General features: G+C 52.1%; 2 protein-coding genes across 2 annotated transcripts in view; one reads left to right on the top strand and one right to left on the bottom strand.

Moving 5' to 3' along the window:
- The window catches only part of Ppp1r14d (protein phosphatase 1 regulatory inhibitor subunit 14D), a 295305-nt gene that overhangs the window by 69499 nt on the left and 197887 nt on the right, over nucleotides 1-27919 (bottom strand). The gene's annotated exons all lie outside the window — the stretch shown is intronic.
- On the top strand, nucleotides 1988-14136 carry Vps18 (VPS18 core subunit of CORVET and HOPS complexes). The gene is made up of 5 exons (XM_050132785.1): nucleotides 1988-2390; nucleotides 3811-3952; nucleotides 6955-7046; nucleotides 7163-9033; nucleotides 11221-14136. The coding sequence occupies exons 1-5, from the start codon at nucleotides 2300-2302 to the stop codon at nucleotides 11944-11946; spliced, it is 2922 nt and encodes a 973-aa protein (XP_049988742.1). The 5' UTR covers nucleotides 1988-2299; the 3' UTR covers nucleotides 11947-14136.

The raw sequence follows: 27919 nt of genomic DNA, 5'->3' as shown, positions 1-27919 counted from the left end.
AGTATTTTAGTGCTGCCAAAACATACACGTTCTCTCTCCCTCTCTCTCTCTCTCTCTCTTTCTCTCGCTCACTTGCTCCCTCTCGCTCTCATTCTCACTCTCTGTGTCTTCTAAATTTTGACCTTGAGCTTCTAACTCCCCCTTCTCCACCTCTGACTGCTGGGACTTCCACCACACCTAGTTTTATGCTGTGTCAAGGGTCTAATCTCCTGAAGCTAAACAAACCCTCTACCAAGTAAGACCCCTCAACTCATTTAAATCTAAAACTATTCAGAACAGAAAATCTAAGGCTGAGGATGTGTTTCGTGGTGCAGCACTCACACGGACTTGTCAAGTGTCGGGGTTGACCCTTTTGGCCTGGATCTGAATTTAGTTAACACTCTGATATTGGATATTAGTAATGCTGTCTAAACAAGCACAGAGCAATCATAATATCCGATTGTACTCACCTCACTACTAAGAGATTTTTTTTCTCATTTTATAAATGTAGGAAGCCGGGCAGTGGTGGCGCACGCCTTTAATCCCAGCACTTGGGAGGCAGAGGAAGACAGATCTCTGTGAGTTCGGGTCCAGCCTGGTCTACAGAGTGAGTTCCAGGACAGGCTCCAAAGCTACAGAGAAACCCTGTCTCGAAAAAATCAAAATAAATAAATAAATAAACATAAATAAATAGACATAAATAAATAAAATGTAGGAACATACGTGAGAGAGTTCAATTATGCAACTGCTAATAAGCATTCACTAGTGAGCTATTGGTGACTGCCTACTGGTGGTGTTGGGGCTTCTCTACAAGTGTTTTGAGCAGCTCTTAAGGTCGGTCACATGACATCCACCCCCTCATTCAGCTCCTTCTCTGCCCCTTACCACTACCTGCCAGGTGTCTGGCTGTCCCTGCACCCTTCCCTCATCTGCTGCATCTGTTACTACATCTATAACGCGTTCCTCTGAGATGCTCTCCCATCTTACCATCGGCCCTCAGCCCACTCTCGTTCTCACGGTCTCTATTCAGCCTCAGGTCTCCCGTCCTGTTCAAACACCCCATCTTTCTAGTATCAACGCCTGATTATCCCCAACTACCATCTTCAGTGGTCCATACCACAGCTTCTGCAATCTGCCCACAGTCAGCCCCGTTTTCTCCACTGCCCTTCCCCTCACCCTCACCCCCAAGCATCACATGGTTTATAGATTTTGCTCTGGATTTTCCTGATGACTGTATAGAATGCCCTTTTCTCTCCCTTTTCTGGTACTAGGGCTTCAACCCAAGGCTTTCCAACATGCTAGACAACTGCAGTCAACATCATTCAACTGGCCGGGTGCCTGGAAGCAGCCTGGCACCCCACAGCTGAGCTTCACTTTTCCTTGTGACTCTTGCTCTTCACCGAACACCACGGAGCCACTGTGAGACAGAGGTTACAACATCACCTGGCATATGGCTTTCCCAATAGCTCTACTGCTTTGCCAATTTCTTTCCTCCTGTTTTGTCTTCTGAGGGTCTCACCTTGTAGGCCAGATTATCCTCTTTAGTAATCCTCCTACCTCAGTCTTCCTGGTAGGTTAAATTTTGTGTGGGTTTTCTTTCTATGGTGATACGAAAAATCCAGGTCTTATGCACGTTGGACAACGGCTTTGTCACTAAGCCACACTTCTGACCTATCCAGCTACTTTCTGGAAGCTGGTGGGCGCCTGGGAGTGGAGGAAGGGAAGCTAGGACAGCACAGACAGCCTTTAAGTGGCAATCTGAGGGAGCGAAACTTCAGAAACCTAAAATCCTCGGAAGCCTGCTGCTGAACGCCGCAGGGAAATCTCGAGCTGCCCCCTAGCGCCTGGATGCGGAACTGCAGCAGGGTCGGCTTGAGTTGCTTCGGGCCCAGCGCTGGCTCCGCCCCCGCCGCCCCGAGTCTCCGACACGCCTCGCCGTGCAGGCTCCCGTGCACCCGGCTCCAGTTAATACTCGCTTCTGAGACTCCGGAAGCACGTCATAAGGACGCGTCACGGGCGCGAGAGTCAGCTGAGCTGCCTGGGCGAGGTTGTGATCACCTAGGATCTGCTAAGGGGAGTGTATAATCTCTTGGGACTAGAGCTGGGGTGCAAAACTGCGCCAGATTCTAGTGGGGGCTCCTCAGTCTTCTCGTCCTAAACAGTGAAATAAAAAAGGGCCTCAGAATTTTTAAAAGGTTCCCCGGATCTGTCAGACGCTGGGGAGTCACAGCTTGCAAAGCCAGGACGACAGAGGTCCCAGTTGTGACCCCCAGACCTAAGGACCTGGGAGTGGAGGAAGGGAAACTCTGGCTCGAATACTATGGCGTCCATCCTGGATGAGTATGAGGACTCACTGTCCCGCTCGGCCGTCTTGCAGACTGGTTGCCCTACTGTGGGCATCCCCCATTCTGGTAAGTAAGAGACCGCCACTGCCCCTTTCAGTTTCGCTAGCATTTGCAGGGAGGCCGGCTCAAGAGCATGGGGCGTGCGTTCAGGATCTACGCCCCAGGCGCTCTTCATCCCCCCCCCCCCCCCCCCCCCCCCCCCCCCCCCCCCCCCGCATGTCCGTTGTCGAAGTTTGAAAGAGCCACAGGAGCGGCTGTGTGATCTAGGCCCTACCACTACTTCTGAAGGTCCTTCAGAAGAGGGAACTGGGGCTCCGATGAGGAAGTACTTGCCTACCGGGCTACAGTTTGGTTTTTGAGAGAACTGAAAATAGGTTCGAGGCCGGGCGGTGGTGGCGCACGCCTTTAATCCCAGCACTCGGGAGGCAGAGGCAGGCGGATCTCTGTGAGTTCGAGACCAGCCTGGTCTACAAGAGCTAGTTCCAGGACAGGCTCCAAAGCCACAGAGAAACCCTGTCTCGAAAAACCAAAAAAAAAAAAAAAGAAAGAAAATAGGTTCGAGGCTTCCCCTGGAGTCTGGTTCTGTGAGTGTGTGTGTTTTCCCACCAGACTTTTTCTCGGGGAAGCAGAGAGGGCGGGAATGAGCACAGAACTTGTGGAAGAAGGAGGTTCAAGCGTAACAGGAATTTTGTCACTGGATAGGAACGGTGGAGATGAGTGGCCTTGGGTCAAGCTGGCTGCAGTGTAGAGCGTAGGTGTCATTTTTAAGGACAGGAGAGCAGAGTTGGCCCAGTGCTGTGATAATATTGCATCTGAGTAGCGAGAAAACAGCTGCAGTCTGTGCACAGTGCTAATGGGGTCGAGTCCCCAGAATGCTCTACTTATCATGGGGCTCCCTGAGCCACGTTACTGTGTGGACTGGGAGGAAGGGGCAACTTTAGTTCTCTTGGAATTGGTGAGCTAAAGACCAGTAGGGGAGCATGCCCAAACCGTCCCTCATCCCCTCCCCCCCTTACCCCTGGGATAAGCACACCATGATACAGCCTCATCTCAGCTGCAGAGAAACAGCCCCTGCTACATTCACAAGTGGAGAAGAGCCCAGGCCCTTACTGGGAAGACAACCAGAGAATGAATGTTGAGCCCTTCTTTAACTAAGATCCCGTGAGCAGGAATGTACTTGGGAAGTTAGCCGGGCAGCGGTGGCACGCGCCTTGAATCCCAGCACTCGGGAGGCAGAGGCAGGCGGAGCTCTGTGAGTTCCAGGCCAGTCTGGTCTACAGAGGGACTTCTAGGACAGCCAGGACTGTTACACAGAGAAAAGAGAAATCCTGTTTTGAAAAACCAAACCAAACAAACAAACAAACAAAAAACCCAACCTGTACTTGGGAAGTAGAAGAGTGTCAGGTAACTGTTGTTTCTTAGGGTTTCTGGGCTGCCCCGCCCCTTTCTCTGGACGTCAGTCTTTTTCTTCCCTCCCACCCTGCAGGGTACGTAAACGCGCAGCTGGAGAAGGAAGCGCCCATCTTCACGAAGCAGCGCATCGACTTCACTCCAGCAGAGCGCATCACCAGCCTTGTGGTCTCCTGTAATCAGCTCTGCATGAGCCTGGGCAAGGATACGCTGCTCCGGTAATAGACAGACCTGGGGACTTTGACCTGACCGGGGTCCTCCTCTGCACTTGGAAAATGAAACAGTACATAGTCAGGAGATGCCCTATTCTTTCCCAGCGTGAACAGTTGTTATAACACCTAGTGATAGGGTACCTGGCATTTCTGAGGCCTGGGTTTGATTCCCAGCACTGGAAAATAAAATGCTGTACATACGAAGGCCGAGGCTGGAGCTCGGTGGCTGAGTACTGGCCGAGTCCTTCATTAGATGCTCAGTGTAGCTGAGACCAGGTGTGGTGCGCACACCTGTAATCACAATACTTGAGAGGTGGGAGGCAGGAGGAGCTGAAGTTCAAGGGCATCCTTGGCTACATAGTGAATTTGAAGCCAACCTGGGCTATGTGAGACCCTGTTTCAGACAGATTTCAGTGTGTGGCATGTGCCTGTAATCTCAGCACTAGGGAGACTGACAAGGAGGATTGGGAGCTTGTTCTGGGCTGCTACGTGAGAACCTGTCTCAGAAAACCAAAGAATAAACAGATAAACCCCTTATATGCTAATAAGAAGACAATTTAGAATACAGGGGAGGGTAAACAATACCCTCAGGCAGTGCACCCAGAAAGAACTTCTGGGCTGGGGTCAGGCAGTAATGCGCTTGCTTTGTAAACCTGAGAACCCATGTTAAAAAAGCTGCACTTGGCAGTGTGTGCATTTACCCACACTCTGGAGTGGATCAGAGAGGTGAATGCTGGGAGCTTGCAAGCCAGCCCGTATGACCAAATTGGTGAGCTCCAGCTTCAGTGGGACACCCTGTCTCAAAAAATAAAGTGGACGACTTTGGTTCTCAGCACCCACACTGAGAATTTCACAGTCTTATAATTCTAGGCCTAGGGGGTCCAGTACTCTCCTCTGGCCTCTGTGAGTACTTCTGTACACACACATGATTAAATAAAATGAATTTTGTTATATACTATATTTATTTGTTATAAACTATTCTGCGGAGGCTGGAGAGATGGCTCAGAGGTCCTGAGTTCAATTTCCAGCTTCCACATGGTGGCTCATGGATCTCTGTGAGTTTGAGGCCAACCTGGTCTACAAAGAGCTAGTTCCAGGACGGGCTCCAAAGCTACAGAGAAACCCTGTCTCAAAAAACCAAAAGAAAAAATAACATCTGGACTGGCTTAACTAGGCCTGCTGCCAAGCCTCACCACCTTAGTTAGATAACCTAGAGCCTCAGATCCACATGGGAGAAGGAGAAAAATGGCAACTGCAAGTTGCCCTATACCTTCATCTAATGCACCATGGCACGCGTGCACACGTGCACACGCACATACAGACATGAACATGTGCACACACAATTTATTTATTTTTATTAAAATAAAACTAGCCAGGCAGTGGTGGCGCACGCCTTTAATCCTAATACTCAGGAGACAGAGGCAGGCGGATCTTTGAGGCCAGCCTGGTCTACAGAGCTAGTTCCAGGGCAGCCCAGGTACACAGAAAAACCTTGTCTCAGAACAAACTGGGCGATGGTGGTGCACACCTTCGATCCCAGCAGTCGGGAGACAGAGGCAGGTGGATCTCTGTGAGTTCTGGCCTACAAAACGAGTTCCAGGACAGCTAGGCCTGTTACACAGAGAAACCCTATCTCGAAAAAACAAAAAATATAAAAATAAATAAATCTATAAGTTATATTCAGTCACAATTTGAGTGAATATAAAAAAGAAGTAGCTATGGGCTGGAGAGATAGCTCAGAGGTTAAGAGCATTGCCTGCTCTTCCAAAGGTCCTGAGTTCAATTCCCAGCAACCACATGGTGGCTCACAACCATCTGTAACGAGGTCTGGTGCCCTCTTCTGGCCTGCAGGCAGACTATTGTATACATAATAAATAAATAAATATTTTTTAAAAAAGTAGCTATTTGAAGGGGTACTGACTCAAGAATATTGATCACGGCATTATTTGTAGTAAGAAAAATGACCTGAGAAGTAAATGCCCACTGATAAGGAAATAGTGACTAAATTATAATTCGGCTATGAAGTAGGATACCATCAATTATTAAAAACATTGGGGGGGGGGGCTGGAGAGATGGCTCAGCAGTTAAGAGCATTGACTGCTCTTCCCGAGGACCCTGGTTCAATTCCCAGCACCCACATGGCAGCTCACAACTGTCTGAAAATCCAGTCCCAGGAGATCTGACACCTTCACACTAATGCACATAAAATAAACCTAAATAAACTATAAAAAAAATTAAAAAAAAAAAAAACATTGGGGGCCGGAAACATAGCTAAGCCAGTAAAGGTGCTTCTGCCAACCCTTCCAACCTGACATCAATCCTAGGACCTGTATCCGTGGTGGAAGGTGAGAACTGGCCCCCACAGGTTGTCCTCTGAGTTCCATTATACATGTGCGCCTCCCCCCACAGTAAATAAACTAGTGCAGTAAGAAGATTAAAAGCAATTTCAAAGAATAAAACCTTTAAGTCAGGAAGTGGCACACATCTTTAATCCCAGAACTTCAGAGGCAGAGGCAGGTGGATCTTTGTGAGTTCGAGGCCAGCCTGGCCTATAAAGTGAGTTCCAGGACAGCCAGGATTGTTAGAGAAAGGTGTTGGGGTAAAAAAGAAAGAAAGCAAGCTTTATTTATTGGTTACTATAAACTTCATAAAATATAAATTGAGAAAGTCAAGTTACAAATAGCAGTGTGAAGATGTTTTTGTAATTAAAGCTTTCAAGTCTGTGATATAAAAAGGAACTGCCCAGGTGCTGGAGGACAGCTCAGTGGTTAAGAGTGCTTACTGCTCATGCAGAGAGGACCTGACTTAGATTCCCAACACCTACATGGCAGCTCACAGCTGTCTGTAACTCCAGTTCCAGGGGATCCAGTACCCTCTTCTGACTTCCACGGGTTCCTGTACACACTTCCATACATTCATGCACAACATATATACACCAAATACATAATGTAAATGTAAAGAGGGGACTTCCCTGTTTGAGATTGACACTGTGACCCTTGACCTTACAGCATTGACCTGGGCAAGGCAAGTGAACCCAACCGTGTGGAACTGGGGCGCAAGGATGATGCCAAAGTTCACAAGATGTTCCTGGATCACACTGGTAGGTGGTGTTGGAGATCTGAGGGGGGCTCCTGAGAATGTGCGTGCCTGGAGGGGTGGGATCTGACCAGGGAGGAAGACACAGTATCCACTCAGGTACTTTTCCGTCCACTCCAGGCTCTCACCTGCTGGTTGCTCTGAGCAGCACTGAGGTCCTCTATATGAACCGGAATGGGCAGAAGGTCCGGCCATTGGCACGCTGGAAGGGGCAGTTGGTGGAGAGTGTAGGCTGGAACAAAGCCCTGGGCAACGAGAACAGCACTGGGCCCATCCTGGTCGGCACAGCCCAAGGACAGATCTTTGAAGCAGAGCTCTCTGCCAGCGAAGGTGGCCTTTTTGGCCCCGCCCCGGATCTCTACTTCCGGCCGCTGTATGTGTTAAATGAAGAAGGGGGTCCCGCACCCGTGTGCTCCCTTGAGGCTGAGCGCGGCCCTGATGGGCGAGGCTTTGTCATCGCCACCACTCGGCAGCGCCTCTTCCAGTTCATAAGCCGCGCGGTAGACGATGCTGAAGCCCAGGGCTTCTCAGGCCTCTTTGCTGCCTATACGGACCACCCGCCCCCATTCCGTGAGTTTCCTAGCAATTTGGGGTATAGTGAGTTGGCTTTCTATACCCCCAAGTTACGCTCTGCGCCTCGTGCCTTCGCCTGGATGATGGGAGACGGTGTGCTGTATGGCTCCCTGGACTGCGGACGTCCTGATTCGCTGCTGAGCGAGGAGCGCGTGTGGGAATATCCAGCGGGGGTCGGGCCTGGGGCCAGTCCACCCCTAGCCATCGTCTTGACCCAGTTTCATTTTCTGCTGCTGCTGGCAGACCGGGTGGAGGCTGTGTGTACCCTGACAGGGCAGGTGGTACTTCGGGATCACTTCCTGGAGAAGTTTGGACCACTGAGGCACATGGTGAAGGACTCGTCCACAGGTCACCTCTGGGCCTACACTGAGCGTGCGGTCTTCCGGTACCACGTGCAGCGCGAAGCCCGGGATGTCTGGCGCACGTACCTGGACATGAACCGTTTTGACCTGGCCAAAGAGTATTGTCGAGAGCGGCCAGACTGCCTGGACACAGTCCTGGCCCGAGAGGCCGATTTCTGCTTCCGCCAGCACCGCTACCTGGAGAGCGCCCGCTGTTATGCTCTGACCCAGAGCTACTTCGAGGAGATTGCCCTCAAATTTTTGGAGGCCCGGCAAGAAGAGGCACTGGCCGAGTTTCTACAGCGGAAACTGGCCGGCTTGAAGCCAACGGAGCGTACCCAGGCCACACTGCTAACCACTTGGCTGACGGAGCTCTACCTGAGCCGGCTTGGTGCCCTGCAGGGTGACCCGGATGCTCTGAATCTCTACCGGGATACCCGGGAATGCTTCCGCACCTTTCTCAGTAGCCCTCGGCACAAGGAGTGGCTCTTTGCCAGCCGGGCCTCTATCCACGAGCTGCTCGCCAGTCATGGGGACACAGAGCATATGGTGTACTTCGCGGTGATCATGCAGGACTATGAACGGGTGGTGGCCTACCACTGCCAGCACGAGGCCTATGAGGAGGCCCTGGCTGTCCTTGCCGGCCACCGGGACCCCCAGCTCTTCTACAAATTCTCACCCATCCTCATCCGACATATCCCCCGCCAGCTAGTGGATGCCTGGATTGAGATGGGCAGCCGCCTGGACGCCCGGCAGCTCATCCCTGCCCTGGTGAACTATAGCCAGGGTGGAGAGGCTCAGCAGGTGAGCCAGGCCATCCGCTATATGGAATTCTGCGTGAATGTCCTCGGGGAGACTGAGCAAGCCATTCACAACTACCTGCTGTCGCTGTATGCCCGTGGCCAGCCAGCCTCGCTGCTGGCCTACCTGGAGCAAGCTGGGGCCAGCCCGCACCGTGTGCATTATGACCTCAAGTACGCACTCCGACTCTGTGCCGAGCATGGTCACCACCGCGCTTGTGTTCACGTCTATAAGGTGCTGGAGCTGTATGAAGAAGCTGTGGACCTGGCCCTGCAGGTAAATCTTGTCCTCATCCAGGAGAGGGACCTAGAGAGGAGTAAGTTAAAGAGGCAGAAAGGCTGGGGGAGGTAAGGCTGATGCTTGCTGGCTTCTCAGCCAGAGAACTGCTGTAGTGTAGAAGTTAAAACTCAGACCGAAAGCTGAGTTTGAGGTGTGTGTTTGTTGCTGTATCCCAACACTTGGGAGGTTAGGGCAGAAGAATCATGAGTTTGAGGCCAGTTTAGGCTACACAGTGAGTACCTGATTTTTTTGGGTTTGGTTTTTGGTTTTCGAGATAGGGTTTTTCTGTGTAGCCCTGGCTGTCGTAGAACTCACTCTTGTAGACCAGTCTGGCCTCAAACTCACAGAGATCCTCCTGCCTCTGCCTCTTGAATGCTGGGATTAAAGGTGTGCACCACCACCACTACTCAGCACAGACTGGCATTTTGCCTGCATGTATGAGTGGGGGAACTGTATCCCCTGGAACCGGAGTGTCATGTGGGTGCGAGGAATTGAATCTTGGTCCTCTGGAAGAGCAGTCAGTGCTCTTAACTGCTAACGTCATCTCCCCAGACCCCATGTAGGAAAAGGAAGAAAGAACATATACTAGGACCTCAGGGTTTGAATTCTGACCTCATCATCTTGCTCTGTGATTTGGGGCTGGTATCTGAGCCCTGCCCTGCCTTAGATTACCCGTTAAATGGTGGTAACGAGCCAGCACGCTGGATGGGCGAGTGAAAGCTCTTGCTATACAAACCTGATCACCCGAGTTCTACCCACAGAGCCCAGAGTGGAAGGAGAGAACTGACTGCCAAAGTTGTTCTCCGCCTGCACACATCTCCCCCTCCCCGCCATAATTATGATAAAAGAAAAAATTATAGAAGTTTGTGAAGGTAATGTTAAGAGTACTTTTTGTTTTGTTTTTTGAGACAAACCTGTGTAGATAAGCCTGTAGCTACAAATCTGTGTAGCCCTGGCTGTTCTGTAACTTGCTCTGTAGATAGACCAGGCTTGCCTTGAACTCAGATCCTCTTGCCTCTGCCTTTTGAATGCTGGGATTAAAGGCATGTTCCGCCACCACCCGGCTAAAAGTATTTTTTACCTTATGATATGAGTTAGTATAGTATGATCAGGAGCTGATTATAATGGCTACACAGTGAGTTCTAGGCCAGCCTGGGCTAGATAGTAAGCCACTGCTGTCTCAAATAATAATAATCAGTAGAGGCTGGAGAGATGGTTCAGAGGTTAAGAGCAGTAGCTGCTCATACAGAGGACCTGGGTTTGGTTCCCAGCCACCTGTAACTCCGGTTCAAGAGGCTCTGATGGCCTCTTCTGGCCACCACAGGTACCAGCGAGCAAATAAACTAGAATAAGCATGTTGTGCCTGATACACACATTAGCAAAGAAAAAATGCTAACTTACATCTTTCAAATCCTGAAAGATTATTGTTGGTGTTTGTGCAGGTGCACGTGTGGACACCCGGGAAGGGCATCTGCTGGCCTTCTCCATTGTTCTCTGCCTTATTCCTTCGAGGCAGGGTCTCTCAGGACCTAGGCGTTCTGGGTTTTGGTAACACTGATAACCCTCAAGCCCCATCCACCCGCGTACACATCCTATACTACCAGACATCCTCCACCCATCCTCCACTCCCTCTAACTCTGGGGTTACAGGTCTGTGCAAGACCACGCCCAGCTTGTTATATGGTTGCTGGGATCTGAGCAGGGCCATCTTCCCAGAGTCTCACTCTATAGGTGTCCTTAGGTACCCCAAACTGATCTGGAAATCGCTGTGTAGCCCAGGCTGGCCTCAAGCTGAGCCTTAATCCAGGATTTAGAACATTGCAGCGAGAGCTCAAATAGTTCCCCGTGTGACCTGTTTTGATTTTTAAGGCAGGGTCTCCCAGAGCTCAGGCTGGCTTCAAGCTTGGCTACCTTCCTGTTTCCACTTCCTGAGTGCCGAGGTGTGGGTATGCAACATTAGCATCGTTAAATTCACCAAAATTGGAGGCCTGCCACCAAAAATAGCCTCTCTGTAGCTGTGACAGGACAGACCAGTAGAGGTTTCTGTCGTACCTCTTGCTGCCTGGAGAGCAGAGCATCCTGCCTGCGCCCTCTCCTCGGGCTGTCTTCTGTGGCCGTCTGTCTTTGCAGAAGTCTGATCCTAGGTGGGGAGGGCTTGACCCTGACGCCTATGGTCTCTCCACAGGTGGATGTGGACCTGGCCAAGCAGTGTGCAGACCTGCCCGAGGAGGACGAGGAGCTGCGCAAGAAGCTGTGGCTGAAGATCGCTCGGCACGTGGTGCAGGAGGAGGAGGATGTGCAGACAGCCATGGCCTGCTTGGCCAGCTGCCCCCTGCTCAAGATCGAGGACGTGCTGCCCTTCTTCCCCGACTTCGTCACCATCGACCACTTCAAGGAGGCCATCTGTAGCTCCCTGAAGGCCTACAACCACCACATCCAGGAGCTGCAGCGGGAGATGGAGGAGGCCACGGCCAGTGCCCAGCGGATCCGCCGAGACTTACAGGAGCTGCGGGGACGCTATGGCACTGTGGAGCCTCAGGACAAGTGCTCCACCTGTGACTTCCCTCTGCTCAACCGACCCTTTTACTTGTTCCTCTGTGGCCACATGTTCCATGCCGACTGTCTCCTGCAGGCCGTGAGGCCCGGCCTGCCTGCCTATAAGCAGGCCAAGCTTGAGGAGCTGCAGCGCAAGCTTGGGGCTGCCCCTCCTCCCACCAAAGGCTCGGCCAAGGCCAAAGAGGCCGAAGCTGGGGCTTCAGCTGGGGGTCCCAGCCGGGAGCAGCTCAAGGCTGACCTGGACGAACTGGTGGCTGCAGAGTGTGTGTACTGTGGGGAGCTGATGATTCGCTCCATTGACCGGCCCTTCATTGACCCCCAGCACTATGAGGAGGAACACCGCAGCTGGCTGTAGGGAGGGGTCCCCTTGTGGGAGGACAGGCAGGGATGCAGCTACCAGACCCTCCGGAGAAGGCCTTACTCTGGCTGGTGTTCAGTCCTTGAGACTGCAGGGCCTGTGATTGTGGGCATGTGGGATCCAGGCTGCTGCCCTGAGGTTTCAGACCTGCCTTAGAGTGGTTCCTCCCCCAGGCAGCCCATGAGCCCTGGAGAGGTCACATGATCTGTCTAGCCCCCTGTATCTGACAGCCCCTTGGTTCCTGCTCCACCCTGACGTGTTCACCTGGACTGAGCAGCCCGCTTTTCTGTGCCACTCTGGCCTCTGGGCCTCCAGCCCTCCCTCTTCTGTCTGAACCAGGCTTCCCCAGGCACTGTGGAGGTGGCACTGAGGCCAGGCATGCTCGTGTGGGCACGTGCAGATACTGGTGTGACTGGGAGGGATTGGGGCTCCGCTGTGGGGTTGTCCCGAGCCTGAAGGCAAACCCAGGACCAGCGGACGTGGTACCAAGTGGAGAGCATTAAATCGTCTGCTCTAAGTGGTGGCTCTGGACTCCATGGCTTCGTGTTGATGCCAGGAGGGGCTGGGGTGCCACAAGAGGGCCTCCTGCAATAAGTGTGGTGGTGCACACCTTTAATCCCAACCCTCCGGAGGCAGAAACAGGAGGATCTCTGTGCAGTCAAGACCAGTGTGGTCTATACAATGAGTTCTAGGCCAGCCAAGGCTATAGTAGTATGACCCCGTCCCAAATAAAATTTTAAAAAAAGGACCTCCCCCGCTAGTCTTATCTTCGCATGTGGTCTTTCACTGGGGTGAGACGTGACAGTCTTTCCAGATTTTACTTGCTTCCTTGTTTCCCTCTATCCTCTGACTATAAGGTTCAGGGAGAGTTTACGTCTTAAGTCATAGAGCTATTCTTCATTTGGCCAGCAGGTGGCGCTGCTGCTCGCAGAATTCACCCAACGCCGGCCCATTGGGACATTGACTTCTCCCATCAGTCATATTAATGCTTCCTCGGCTGTTCCCTTCCTAGTTGTAAGAATCTTCTAGAAGTCCCCGCTGCCCGAGCATGATTCTCTGCCCTGAATTATTTTTCTGTGTTTTTTAATAGCATATGTTATATAATATGGGTTCCTTGGGTCACAGTCACCTCCTCTCCCGTTGCTTTCTCTAATCCCCCCACTCCCACTGATCCCTTCCTCTTCCCCACTAGTCCTCCCCTCTTCTACCCTGTGTCTATGTTTGTGGGCAGGCACGCATACGTGTGGCTGTAGTGACAGCCTGTGTCCCCCTGTATTCGTTAGGGATGGTTACAGGAACACAGGCACCGAACCAGTGTTTGCAACACTACAGAGAATGAGACAGTGCCTCCTCCCCCGTCAGTCCTTGTCGCCTGTTCTAGACAGGATTTCACCTATAGCCCTGGCTTCCCTGGAACTCACTCTGTAGACCAGGCTGGCCTCAAACTCAGCGAGATGCACCTGCCTCTGCCCCCTGGGATTAAAGGTGTGCGCTACCACCTCCCGGCTCCTGTGCTGATCTTGTGTGGGTGTGAGGTCAGCGGTCACAGCAGCTGTGTGGCGCCCAGAGGTAGTGTTCTGCACCACCCCTTCCTCCTGCTCTTCCTTCTGCCTCTACGGCAGTGTTCCCTGATCCTTGGACGGGGTGTAGCCTGTAGCTGGCTCATACACGGCCTTAAGTCCCCATTCTCTCCAGTGACTCTTACACATTCTGTATTTTGTTTACTACTCTGACAGATTGGAGCTCTGCCAGCCTGGGCATGGCTTTGCTATCTATAGCCACTATCAGGCTCCGTGGCATTTGATCTCTCCTTATCTTGCTCCTGTGACTGTCTTTACTCAGCTCCAGACAGCACCTTCTAAGCTGGGGCCCGAAGCTGTGTCCTAGGATGTTCTGGAGTTAGGCCTTCTGGAGACAGCCTTTGCCCCCTGCACAGGTGTTCATGGAGCATTGTCTGGCTTGATGAACAGTAGTGTTCCTGTCCCTGACCCCTAGAACAACAGGGCCTCCTCTGGCCTCTGCCAGCCCAGTGACTTCCAAGGATCCTGTCTTCCAGAAGCAAGGGTAGGGGCTTGGCAGAGGGCATCCTAGTCCTATTGGTCTCCTCTTCGAGGAGAACCTGGGAGAATTCTATCTCTTTCCCATGCGGCCTAGGCGCCTTCACACTTAGATAAAACAGGAGACAGCAGAGAGGTTCCCTGTTCACAGGATCAGGGGGCACTGAGAATAAAATCTTGATTTCTCTACCCCCAAACGGATTGCTTACTGGTGGCTCAGACGAAACAGCTTGGAACTGCTGTCTTTGTACATAATGGGACCCTAATACATGTTAAACAAACACTGCCCTATTGCTCCCTTCTCCCAAAGGGTTTGGCTGAAGCAGCCTGGGACGTCCCTGCCCCTTCTGTCTTATCCTAAAGAGGCCCATCTGGTCCTAGGCTGCTTCCTCTTTCCTGGGAAAAGGCCCCAGTCTTCCCTGGCACTGACAGAACAGGGTTCCGGTGAGTCAGGGCAACGGGAAGCCACAGCTCTTAGATCCCTGGAAACCGAGCTAGGCTTGGAATGAAGAGTAGAGAGAAGGCCCTCGGGGCTCTGGCCCTAAGCCTGGGGAGGGGCCAAAGGGAGAGAGGAGGGAGCAGTGGTGTGGGCAGGGGCCAAGATGAATGAGCAGCTTCTGGAGCCATCACTGGAAATAGGAGGAGTGGCCACAGGCAGTGACGCTAGGGCCAGGGCAGGAGGCTTGTAAACAAGGAAGCCACCTGGGGGAGATGCAGGGCGGCCGCTAGTCCTGGGCAGCAGGTGCTTCCTGAGGCCCGCCCTTCACAGGGCCCTAGGGGCCGCCTCGTCCAGCTGCCCCCAGGCGCTAGGGGGCGCTGTGGACTGGCGTCTGGACCGCACGGCTGTCTACCAGAGCTCCTAAGGATTGTGGCTATTGGAGGGTGTGCCCACCTAGAGGCCTAGGCCCCCTGTGCAGCTGCCCTCCCTCCCGTCTCCAAAACACACTGGCCAAGGGCACTAGCCCAGGCACCGAGGGTGCAGAGCTCAACCTGGTCAGCCTGGGTGTGAGCTCATTCCTCCGCGACTACCAATTCTCTGGTTCCTGCCCCTCCCCTATAAGGCTCAGGTCTCAGGCCAGGGCCTGGCACCAACTCTGTTGGTTGGGAGGGGGCTCCGAGGCCACCAAGCTCCTGGCTGCCCTTGACGCTGCTTCCCCCGTCCCCTGGCGCCGGGGAAACAAAAGGTTAGGGGCCCAGAGGGACTTATCTGGTCCGACCACCACTGGGTGGGGGGAGGGGGCAAGAGGGGGCACACCTCCTCTCCACTCCTCTAGCACTACTGATTCTTCGAGACACTTTCACAGGCGGAAATTCCCAGAGGTCAGAGGAGGGAAACGGTTAATTCCTTTTATTCAATGGGCCCCCCCCACACCACCCCCTAACTTCCTCCCTCCACTTCCCGCCCCCCCCTGTGTGAACAGGAAGTGGAGAGGAAAAGGCTCTGAGCAGAGCAGCTGGGAGCAGAAGCCAGGGAGTAGGCAGCCGGCCTGGTGCCAGCCCTACCCCTCATGGTTGCTTGCTAGAGGAACAGAACAACTTGCAACCTCACTGGAACGTGGCAGCTGAGCTGGGGCAAAACCCAGCCTTCTAAGACCCTCTTCCCAACCTGCTGCCAGGCCAGAGGCTACTGTCCTGGGAGTGCAAGCCATCCTTTGCCCAAATCCCAGCTGCCCTGGCCACCGTGCTGCTGGCCTGGGCATCCCAAGGCCGGAGGGCAGCAAGCAATTCATGCAGCCTCCAGTCCTGGCACTGGCTCTACCACTCAGCCCCTTGGCCCTGCCAGTCCTTTGAAGCTCAGTCCCAGCTTCCTGTTTGGGGCAGACGATGCCAGGGCCCCTCCCCCACCATTGTTTTGTAGAGACCATAGGTCCATCTGTTGCCCCCATGGTGGGGCCCCTAGGCAGTACCACACGGGAGCAGAACCACAAAAGACCCTGCTGGCAGCTTTGCTCCTTGGGAGCGAGGCTGTCCCTGCAGCAGGTTGAGGATAAACAAGCGTCAGAAGCAGCCTGGAGGGCTGTGAGACAGGAGGATGCCACTGAGTGGCTCTGATGCTCGGGCATCTCCAGCCCTCTGCTTCCTCCTACACCTAAGCATGGAGAGGATACGTAAGTCACCAGGAGAGGGGCACCATTCTGCTGCTCAGATTCCAAAAGGGGAGACTGGCGGAGAGGCAGTAGATTCCACTCCGCAGATGCCCATTTCTGGGTGGCTTCCTTCACCAAATAAGCTTGCCTTTGCTCAGTGTTTGCCTCCAAGTGATCCTTTGAACTGAGCACTCAGTACCCGTACTGTGATGTCACAGGATGGTGAGTGGCCCCAGGTCAGTGGCCAGCAACTGATGCCCACAGAGAAAAGCCAGGGCAGAAAAAGGAAGAAGGGTACGAGTGTGACTCCCAGGACGGTGGCTGCTGTTCCTGGTTCCCAGGCTGCTGTGGTCAAAGGTCTGTTTATGTTCCCCAGGTACATGGCAGGTGCCATATTATCTCGGCAGCGCACTCGTGCCCCTAACTCCCTACCATGGACCAGTCTCACAGTTCCAGGCTGTTGTTCCCCTCACCTCTCCATGGCTTCAAACCCAGAAATGGTCTAGCCCACTTCTTTTACCATATCCCCAACCCAGAACTCATCCTTATCCTGGCTCTCAGAGGCTTAGAACTGTGAAACCTTAGCCAGAGACCATAGTGTTATGGGAACTCTACTTCAAAAAGGGTTTTCTGCATCCATATAACACCTGAAATTGATCCGTGAGTATCCGGTGGAAGCCAGGATGGAGTGCCCATGCCTCCTATTCCTCTGGCGTGGCCTCTCCTTCCCAACTCTGTATGGGTTTGGAAACCACTGAGCTGCCATTCCTAGCTCCCGACGGACAAAAGCTGAATCTAAGAGGAGAAATTGGTGGCTGGCAGGAGACTGGATCTAGGATCCTCGTCTTTCTCCGTGAGATTCCATGTTTGTTATGGATTAGCTGTGGCCTGAGCCTTTTATAATGCTCCTCCTCCTCCCTCCTTCCTTCCTTCCTCCTTCCTTCCTCCCTCCTTCCTTCCTCCCTCCTTCCTCCCTCCCTCCTTCCTTCCTCCCTCCCTCCTCCCTCCTTCCTTCCTCCTTCCTTCCTTCCTTCCTTCCTTCCTTCCTTTCTTCCTCCTTTCTTTCCTTCCTTTCTTTTTGTTTGTTTTTGAGACAGGGTTTCTCTGTGTAGCCTTTGGCTGTCCTGGAACTTGCTCCATAGACCAGGCTGGCCTCAGAGATCCGCCTGCCTCTGCCTCCCAAGTGCTGCGATTAAAGGCGTGCACCACCATTGCCTTTTCTTAAATCTTTTTAAAATTACATTTATTTATTGTGTGTATGTATGTGTGTATTGTATGCACACAAGCGCGCACACACCTTGAAGCCTATGTGGAGGTCAGAGGACAATTTGTAGGAAGAAGTCAGTTCTCTTCTTCCACCACGTGAGTCCTGGGAACCAGATGCAGATCATCAGACTTGATGACGAGTATCTTTCCCCACGGAGCCATCTCACCATACTCATTCCATCACCAGCTGAAAAGGCTTGAGCAGAGAGATAGGGAGTGAGGGACCGAGAGGCGATCTGGAAAGAGTGAGGGTTAGTTTCTCCCTGGGTTTGCCAGCCGTTGGCCTAGCCACACCCCCGGAACTGTCTCTTCACCTGCAAGATGAAAATATAATAGACCTCCAAGAGCCGATGGGAAGCTTCCCTGGGCACGAAGCACATCTGGACAGTTAGTCCGGAGCTTGGTACCTTAGCAGTCCAGGATGCCCCTTTTCTCGAGTCCACAGCAGCTCTTGCATCACAGACACTCTTATCCCAAAAGAGGCTTGCTTGGGAAGGCCCTCAAGGCTTCTCGTAAAAGGGTGACTCTAGGAAAGAGAAATCTCAGAGCGGGGTGAGGATTCTCTCAGGCATGCGGATGCAGCCCTGCAGTGGCATAGGAATGCTCCCAAGGGCAGCGGGGTCTTGGGTTCCTAGAGGAGCACAGGGGGCTGGGCAAGTATCACTCTGGCCACTGACCAGGCCCAGCCCCTCTGCCAGCCTGGCCGTGCTGTCTGGCCCAGAACTTGCACAACAGGCTGTCTGGCAGGCACTCCCCTGAGAGCTTCAGGAAGTCCCCCTTGTCCCTCTTTGATCTTTGACTCTTGGTTCTGCTATAGGCCGAATTCCAGATGTCCTCTCTTCTACCTTCTGTTTTTGGCCATGACCCTAAAGGCTGGAACTTGAGTTGTCCCCAGATCCCAATTTAGGGCACATCTTTTCCTGTGCTTTCCGGCATAGTCCATCTAGAACCTCCAATGGCGAAGCTCCCCACACCAGCCAATGAGGCCTTTTGGCGTAGACACTTGGCTGTTGCTTGCTTGCCGTGGATTCTCCCAACAGCAGGCATCTCCCTAAGTGTTCTGCCCTCTTCGATCCCTATCCCAGACAAGACAGGAGCAGCAGACAGAGCCCCGTCCCTCCCTGTATCCTCTGAGCTGTAAGGTCCCTTGATACGTTACATGTTAAACAGGGCTGTGTCTCTAGGCCCTTGGTTTCACAATCAAATAATTCCCTTTTGGTTTCCGAGTGGAATTTTTGCTTTTATTTTTTAGGGTTTCTTGGCTTTTTCCTAAAAGCAATCAGTCTAAATTTGTCATCACACATCCCCCATTTCCGTGCCTCGGGGCCTCCTTTCATCCCCCGGAATCTGGAAACCATATGTGTGGGCAGAAACCCCCCAGCATCCCCCAGCGCCCTGGCCCAGCCGGGCCCTCACAGAGCCAGCATGTTCGCGGGGTAAGAGCTGACCCTCCAAGCTGGGACTAGAAAGGGAGTTTCTCTTTGGACCTTCCCCGCGTAAACTGTGGATAATTCGTGTGGTCTAGTGGTTAGGGCTAGAACACATGGGTTCTGCCCCCGGCGATCTCGTTGACTAACGCCAGAAGTCTGGGAAAGTCCAGTTGTCACCTTGGGGACTCAGTTTCCCTGCTTACTTGGGAACTCACCGCTTCCCTACCTCAATGTCTCTTTACCTGCCTGGCTAGAAAAAAAAAATCTTTATCCAGAATATCTCTTTACAGTCTAGGTCTTACCTACTGGGGACGCCGAAGCAGAAAGATCACAAATTCAGGGTCTGTCTGGGCATGGAGTAAATTCAAGATCAACCTTGACTTCTTAGGGAGATCCTGTGTCAGAATTTTACAATCTGGAGGCAGGGACAGGGATACCGGCAAGTAGTGGCAAAGCTACCAGCGTGTGCGAGGCCCTAGGTTCAATCCCCATGCCTCAAAAATAAATAAAGGAATAAATAAATAGAATTCATTAGCTTGTGGTGTGACAAGCTGCATGGCCTGGGACGAGACTATATTGCTTCATCTTTTGAATGGAGTTACTTTACTTGCCATACCCTGCCCCACACTGCAGGGACGGAGCCCAGGGCCCTATCCTTGTGAGGTGAGGGAGGCGCTATACCGCTGAGCCACGCCCCCAGGCCCACTTAATCTTTCTGAACCTTGGTTTCCTTATCTATAAATTAGAGACTGTTATTATATCTGCCACTTGATTGAATAAGAAAAGAAAACATTCAGAAGGGCCTCGAGCTAAGCCTCCTTGAAAAGCCCAATAAGTGATTATTGTCAGTGTTAGTGACTAGTCAGAAGGTCGACAGGCAGGTGTGTGTTCTCCAGCCACTCCGACTTGCCGGCTAGATCTTCCCTGAGCCTCCCCCAGCTTTAGCACCTCAAAGATGCAGACCTTGTCCTTGTGAATCAGGGCTCAGGCCTGGCTGCTCTGTCCAGTCTCCATGACGACCGGAGCCCCTCCCCTCCTTCCTTCCTCCAGAGCTTTCTGTTTACTGTAAACAGCTGGCCCAGCTCAACCCCAGCTGATCCGCCCAGGGCCAGGCAGACCCTCTCTGAACCAGGGCCTGGTTTGTTGGATGAAGGTCTCACGCCCAGTGTGAGCTGGGCAAGCTCCACAGGCCTTAGAACAGGCCACCTCAGCTAGTAGGGAGGGAAGACGGATGGAGTGGGGACCTGTCACCTCAGACCAGGCCTCGGAGACAAGAAACAGATGGGGTGTAATTGAAGAGGACCACTCCACTAGAGCTTAGTGGAAAGTCTCTGACTTGGCCTTAGGTTGACCTGGGTGCAAATTCTGTTTATTGACTTGTAAACTGCAGATAATAATACCTTCCTTGAGGGAAATGGTTGGCACATGGGTAGATTGGTGATTATGCCTACAGCGCTGGCTCAGGACTTGGTTCACACTATGATACTGGCTGCATTGTTATGTCACTATCCAGAGTCTCTTCTACACAGGGCCCTTACACAAGTTCTGGCTAGTCCTTGACCTGGCATGCCTCAGTTACACAAGCCTACACACAAGCACACACATGTGTGCGCACACACACGTGCACACACACACACACACACACGAAAGAGACGGAGAGATACAGGCAGAGAGAGACAGAGAAACATAGACATGTGTCCACAGCAAGAATATATTACATATCACATGCTGGGTATAAAAGGAAGTTCACGAGTTCCCACCACGGGTGACCCAAAAGGGTCTAGCTGTTTCTTAAACCCATATCTAAACCCGAGTTTAATGGCATTGAAGCTGGGGCAAGTGTGCCTTAGCCTCAGGGCTGCCCCCTCTCTCTGCACTGAGTCTCTGAGGTACCCCCCACCCCCGCCCAGTGCAATGTACTAATACACAGTAACACTGCTAGGACAGGAGTCCCCTTTCTGCGAGTCACGTGATCAGGGCACGGTGGTCTCCTGCTGTGCCTTGATTCCCTGTAGCCTTGGAAATGCTGGTCAGTTAGGAAGACTCCCGGCCTGAGATTTAGACTTGCCCTTCCTCTAACCACCAGAGCCACCCAGCAGTCCTGGGGCAGAAGCTGGGGTTAGGCAGGGGCATTCACTGATTTGAATCACTCCCCACAGGCCCATGAGTAAGTGCCACTCTGGATTTTCAGACCCACCCCCCTCCAGGACATGCTTGTTGGGGTCTTCCAGGGTTGGGTCCCTGTGGTTCCCGCGGGCAACACTGGTGTTTCCTCCAGAGCAGGACTTAGGGACTGGAGGCCTGTGAGTCTAGCCACCTCCGCTGCTCCCACAACTCCCTCACGCACAGTTCTGCCTAACTGGGGTTTTTGCCCTTATACCAGTCTGGACTATTTGAGAAAGAAGAGGAGCCCCCAGTACTGAAGTCAGCCCCATGGACTAGACTGGAAATCCCCCACTTCTTACCTTGGCCACTTAGGGAAATGGCCTCCTAGCAGAGGGCCGCACCCCGCCAGGGACTTTTTTTTCCTCCTGGGGATGACACAGAAGGCAGGGCAGCCTCAGGGACCCCAACCTTGACAAGCAGCACTTTTAGGCAAAGTGACTATGTCACACGGACACTATTCCCTCCCTTGCAGGAAGCAGGGTGCCATCTGGGACTTAAGTCGGCTTCAGAGAGGCAGGGAGAAGGTAGGCCCATGGAACCAGGGAGGTGCTGCACCCACAGCACCCTGGTCTCCCCTCTGTCTAGCATCCAGTCTGATAGGATAGAAATGTCATTAACCTTCCGGGTTATTGTTTCAAATCCTTAGGTTATTTTTAAAGATTTGATTTTTCTTTGTATGAGTGTTTGCCTCCATGTATGTATGTGCACCGCGTGTATGCCTGGTGACGGTGGAGGTAAAGATATTGGATCCCCTGGAACTGGAGCTACAGGCAATTGTGAGCTTCCCTGTGGGTGCTGGGAACCCAACCCAGGCCCTCTACATGGATACAAAGTCCCTTAACAGCAGGGCCATCTCTCTAGCACCGATTGCCCCAAGTTTTCTTCTTTTCTTTCTCCCCTCCCTTCAGTGCTGGAGACTAACCCATCCCCAGCTCTCTCTTTTCTCTGTCTCTCCTCCCCTGACCCCCCCCCCCACGCACCCAAGATAATCTCACTACATTTCTCAGACAGGCATTTAGCTCTCTCTCTTTGTGCCCCAGCCTCCCCAGCAGCGAGGATTACAGTCCTGTACTAACAGGGCCGGCAGAGGGCTTCATTTTCCGTGTTTTGTTTACTGTATTGTGTGCATGCACACACCTGTGCATGCAGTGTATACGTGTGTCGTATGTAGTGTGTGTGTCTGTGCGTGTCAGTCCTCCATTTTACTCCTGGAGTAAAAGCTGAGGCAGGGTCTCTCCGGGAGCCTGGGGTTTGCTGGTTGTCCATTCATCTGTCTAGTCGGCAAACGCAGGAAACCTGTCTTTTTTTTAAGTTTTTTTCAAGAGAGTTTCTCTGTGTAGCACTGGCTGTCCTGGAAGGACAGCTGTAGACCAGGCTGGCCTCAGAGATCCGCCTGCCTCTGTCTCTCGAGTGCTGGGATTAAAAGCATGTGCTACCACTGCCTGGCTCTGTCTTGGCTCTTTCTTCCTTCCTTCTTTTGCAGGAATGCTGGGAATCTGAATTTGGGTCCCCATGCTTGCACATCAAGTGCTGTCGTGTGACAAAACTTCTTCTGGGGGACACAACACACACACACACACACACACATCTGCACAGCCCAGACAGAGAACTCTGACAGACCAGAGACTAGCTTGTGACCCAGTGTGTTCTGTTGGGTTCCTTACAGGAATATGGGTGAGGGGTTACTTACAGGAGCAGCAATGCATTATCAAAGCCCACCCCAGCCTCGGTGACAGCTCACAAAGCTGGAAACCTGGGGCACACAGATCAGACAGTGTCCTTTCCAAGTGACTAAGTTGGTCTAACCCTCTTCTGGGTAACTTGGCTGGTTTCTGTTTCTTCCAGGAATCTAGTCTGGTCTCAAAAGTCTTCTTTGCAACTTGACTCTGCTCCTCTGAGAGGAATCTCAGCTTTTATAGCTAACTCTGGCAGGGTGGGGCCTACTAAATCTGGTCAGTTTCAGGGACTTCTTGAAGTTATTTTGAGACAGGATCTCGTTGCGTTGCCCAGGTTGGCCTTAAACTCCTGGGCATACTTATCACTTTAGCCTCTTGAGTGCTAGGGTCGATAAATGCAAGCTACCACACCTGTAAAAACAGGAGCTTTAGCTTTATTTATTTACTTGTCTGCTTCTGTGGTGCAGAGAGTGGAAGCCAGGGCCTCGGAGTTCTCCTCAGCTATAAGCTCAAGCCTTAGGAATCTTCATAACACAAAGGTGAACAATGGGGTTTGGTGCCTTAGGCACCATCAAGAGTTGAAATCCTGAGGCTCAGAAGTTGAGGGCCATCCTCAGCTGTATGGAGACTTCAAAGGCAGCCTGGGCTTATGTAAGAACTTATCTGAAATAAAAATGAAAAATTTAAAAAGGGCTAAATTTGGGCATGGTGACACATTCCTGTAATCTGAGAAGTAGAGGCAGGACCATCAAGAGTTCAAGGTCATCCTTGGCTCCTTAGCAAGTTCAAGAATAAGAACTTGGGTTGTGTGAGACCCCGGCTCCACAAATAAAATTAAAATAAAAAAGAGGGCTATAGATCTACCTTAGCATATATGAGACCCAGTACCACAAACAAAAATAGAAAGAAGGAAGGAAAGATGGGTGTTATGTGTTACTAGAGTTCAAGAAGCTGGCGAGATGGCCTGATGGTTACTTCTGTTAGTTGGGCGTGGTAGTGCACGCCTTTAACCCCAGCATTCGGGAGGCAGAGGCAGGTGGATCTCTGTGGGTTTGAAGCCAGCCTGGTCTACAAAGTGAATTCCAGGATTGCCAGGGCTACACAGAAACCCTATCTTGAACCCTACCCCCAAAAGAGGACCTAGGTTCCATTTCCAGTATACACATGGTGGCTCACACATGTAATTCTAGTTCCAAGGGATCAGATGTCCTTTTCTGACCTCTCTGGGCATCAGACACATACATACATATGTACATACATGCAACCCATTTTAACATTTTAACGTTTTAAAAAATGTTATTATGATTCAGTTTTCATTTTAGCTAAAAATTTAGTAAACCTAAATAAAAATTCTATTTCCCTTGATCTTCAACCTGGATAGCTGCTTTGCCAGGCCTATATGCAAACTACTGTGTCCCCACCATGCTTGTGGAGGAGGAGATGCCATTTTCTTGAAGATTACAAGGCATGAGTGGGCCAATTATTTTCTTCCTGCATTGCAAACTATAACTTAGAAACTCACAGCTCTGCTCAGACGGGGTCTAGCTGGCTGGGGTCCTCAAGGCCTCGGCTGGTGGGAAGATGGCCATGGGCCCACCCGGCACCTTGCTGTGGGCCTTCCTATGATAAGAGAATATATGGTGGAAAAATAGGAGAGGAAGAGAAACAGAATGGTTCGTGTGCTGTGGAAAGACACAGAAAGGAAGAAAGGAAGACGGTGAGGAGTAGGCAGATGTTGGAGGCCTGCTTGGCACCCAGGGCCATGGTGAGGGCCGGGCCAGGGTCCCTGTCCCACGCTAGCCAGGGTCTGTGTTGATGTTCGTGGCTTCTGTTGCTGAAGAGTACCATGCTGATTCCAGTGGGCTGGGTCGCCTCCTGGGGCCATGATCCACGCTGCTGTTGAGGCTGAACCAATCTGGGTGGCCTTTGCTGCCAGCTGGGACCATGGTGACAATTAGACCTAGACTGCTACCGAGGGCCATGTCTGGGTCCATGGTCCTCCTTCAGCCAAGGTCTATGTTGGTGCCCATGTCCCATGGTGCCACCAAAAGCCACATGAAGCCTGGAGTTAGGATGTCGACCAGGCATAGCTGCTGCCTGAGGCCGTGTCTGGGTCTGTGGCCCAGCTGCAGCTGGGGTCTGTGTTGATGTTTGTAGTCCAGGTTGCCACTAAGGCCCACACAGAGGCCTGAGATCTGGGCTGGAGCCTGTGGTTTGGTTGGAGTCTAGGGGCCATGCCACTGCAGGGGCCATACAGATATGGATGGCCTGTGCTGCCATCTGTGCAGTAGTGTCTTCTAGGCTTAGGCTGCTGCCAGGAGTCATGGCTGGGTCTGTGGCCCTATAGCCTTAGCTAAGGTCTGGAGACTGATGTATGTGGCTCTTATTGCCACCGAATGCCATGAGGTTGCCCAGGGTCAGATCAGCCACCTGAGGCCAGGTTGGGGTCCAGGATGCATCCAGATCTGAAGGCCTGCACTGCCTCTCAATGTCACAATGACATCAGGGCCAGAGCTGCAGCTGCAGGCCATGTCAGGGTCCATGGCCCTACTACAGCCAGGGTCTGCGCTGATGTCCAATGTACTTGTTATCATTGAAGGCTGTGCAGATGCCTGAGATCGAGGGCCATGTTGGTGTCCATACTGCTGCTAGGACAGTGGTGACATCCAGACCCAGCTGCTGCCCAGGACCATGTTGGGGTCCATGGTCCTACCGTGGCTCAGGCCTGTGCTGAAGTCTGGGTCCTGCATTGTAACCAAATGCAGGTCACATAGAAGCCCAGAAGGGCCATAACCTGTGGCCTTGGTGGTGTCCGGTGGTCAGAACCATTCCACCTGGAACCAGAATGCCATCTGGGCTCAAGCTGCTGCCAAGAGCCACGTCTGGGTCCATGGTCCAGCTACAACTGGGGTTTGTGTGGATGTCTGTGGCCCATGTCACCTGGGGGAGGGGCTTAGGAACCATGTGAGATGAAATCAGAGGACCGTGCTGAGCCAGCCCCGCCCTTCGCTGGCCTTGCCTCTTTTTGGACACTGTGGCCAGAGAATTGGCCCCTGCGTGCTGGAGAAATGGCCCCCATCCCTCATCACAGGCCAGGGTAAGCCAACCCTGAGGGCATGCATGTAGGGGAGCTGAATCCACCTCTCACCCAAGGTGGGTGACCCCAGGGGCTCCGACTGATAAGCTTGACTACACCCAGGCCCACAGCCAGGCCCTGGGTTCATCCACCCTAGCACCTACCTCATCTAGGACCTGCTGGAGCTGTGAAGGGACTGGTCCTGTGGAACACACAAGATCTCCAAGACTTGGGACAGCCATAGGATATCCCAGAGTGCTGACCCCATGAAGATGGTGTACCAGAAACCAGAGACCTTGAACCAGACTGGTGATTCATTGCAATGAACATTTGCCAGTAAAACCGATGGGACGAAGAGGTACACTCTATGACACACTGAAGCCTCCAGTGTCACCAGGATGAATGAGGAGCTGCTTGGAGAGACAGGAAAGAGAGAGAAGCAAAAAGATTTTTCTATTGTTGTGTGCTTTGGGTTTGTTTTTTTTTTTTTTTTTTTTTTTTTTTTTTTTAGACAGGGTTTCTCTGTGTAACAGCCCTAGCTGTCCTGGAGCTAGCTCTGTAGACTAGACAAGGCTGGCCTTGAACTCACAGAGATTCACCTGCCTCTGCCTCCCGAGTGCTGGGATTAAAGGTGTGCACCACCACTGCCCGGCTGTGGTTTTTGATTTTGTTTTGTTTTGTTTTTAATTAATTAATTTTTTTGCTTTTGTTTGCTTACTTGCTTACTTTGATTTTGTTTCCTTTTGTTGGGGGTGGGCATAGCAGAAATGGGGGGTATATGGGGGGGCTTAGAGGTGAGAAGAATTGGGGTGCATGATGTGAAACTCCCCGAGAGTCAATAAAGAAGTTAAATATAAGCCGGGCGATGGTGGCGCACGCCTTTAATCCCAGCACTCGGGAGGCAGAGGCAGGCGGATCTCTGTGAGTTTGAGACCAGCCTGGTCTACAGAGCTAGTTCCAGGACAGGCTCCAAAGCCACAGAGAAACCCTGTCTCAAAAACCAAAAAAAAAAAAAAAGAAGAAGAAGAAGAAGAAGTTAAATATAAAAGAGTCACAGCTGAAGTCCTTCTGTTTGTTGTCATTTTCTTTCGCATTTATTTCTTTATTTTATGCATGTCTGGGTGCACAGGCAAACACACGTGCCAAGGCACACCTGTGAAGGTCAAAGGACAACTTACTTACTGGAGTTGTTTCTCTTCTTTCATGTGAGCTCCAGGGATCAAACTCAGGTCATCAGGTTTGGTGGCAAGCCCCTCAACCCTTGTCCCATTTCACTGGCCCTGTTGTCGTAAACAACAAAAAGACTCCGTCATCGTTCTGTCACTGGAATACTGTAGGTTTACCACCCCAGAGACCCAGCATCCTCACCCTGCCACCACAGCGCCACAGCATAGCAAGGAAGAGTTTATTAATTTAGGGGTGTAGCTCAGTTGGCAGACAGCTTGCCTGGCATACACAAAGCCCTGGGTTAGGTCCCCAGCACTCGGTAAACTGGATCGGAGATTCATACTTAGGCTTGGCTACAAAATGAGTTTGACTCCAGCTTGGAATACATGAAGCCCTGTCTCAAAGAAAGTGGGAGTTTATCAAGGAAGAACAACCACACAGAACCCGTGTGTTGGTGGCTTCTACTTCTGCTTTCTGGTCTCCTATCTGTGGGGCCTTCCTGAAGGCCACAGAAAATTGAGACGCTTGCCATTAGCAACTTTGTCCTCACCCCCATGCACCCCCTCCCCGTGTGTGTGTGTGTGTGTGTGTGTGTTGGGGTTGGGGTGGGGTCTCCCTATGTGACCTAGGTTGACCTCGAACTCAGTATGTAGCACAGATTCCTGCCTTAGAGTCCTGAGCTCTGGAATTACAAACTTGAACCATCCACCAGCCCATGTCTAGTCAGGACAATCTCCTGACACGGAATCAGATCGTTTTCCTCTGTGTCCTCACAACGTGACCGTCTGGGTAAGTGAGGCAGGAATTCAATATGGCCACACTGGAGTGGCACAGCCTAAAACATAGCAAGGTGCCTTGAATTGCCCAAAGCCACACTGGCTAGCAGAGCTGAGATTCCTGTGTGTGCTGGCTCCTCTCACATTCAGCCACAAGGTGCCTTGGTGGTTCAGAATTCTGACCAGGAAGACACAGTTCCCAAGGCACATGGGACTCATGGGAGTCCACCCCAGGTGTCCAGGGAGGGGGAGGACTACCCTCCTTTCAC

Source organism: Alexandromys fortis, unplaced genomic scaffold, assembly GCF_014885135.2.
Source record: "Alexandromys fortis isolate MF-2015 unplaced genomic scaffold, M_Fortis_MF-2015_v1.1 scaffold_6, whole genome shotgun sequence".
Lineage (NCBI taxonomy): Eukaryota > Metazoa > Chordata > Mammalia > Rodentia > Cricetidae > Alexandromys > Alexandromys fortis.
This window is presented reverse-complemented; position numbering and strand designations above follow the sequence as displayed.

Excerpts from the sequence above, each read along its gene's own strand:
- Vps18 (XM_050132785.1), top strand. The coding sequence starts at position 2,300 with ATGGCGTCCATCCTGGATGAGTATGAGGACTCACTGTCCCGCTCGGCC. Across the intron at positions 2,391-3,810 it reads TGTGGGCATCCCCCATTCTG|GGTACGTAAACGCGCAGCTG; the intron begins GTAAGTAAGAGA and ends CCCACCCTGCAG. Across the intron at positions 9,034-11,220 it reads CTGTGGACCTGGCCCTGCAG|GTGGATGTGGACCTGGCCAA; the intron begins GTAAATCTTGTC and ends GTCTCTCCACAG.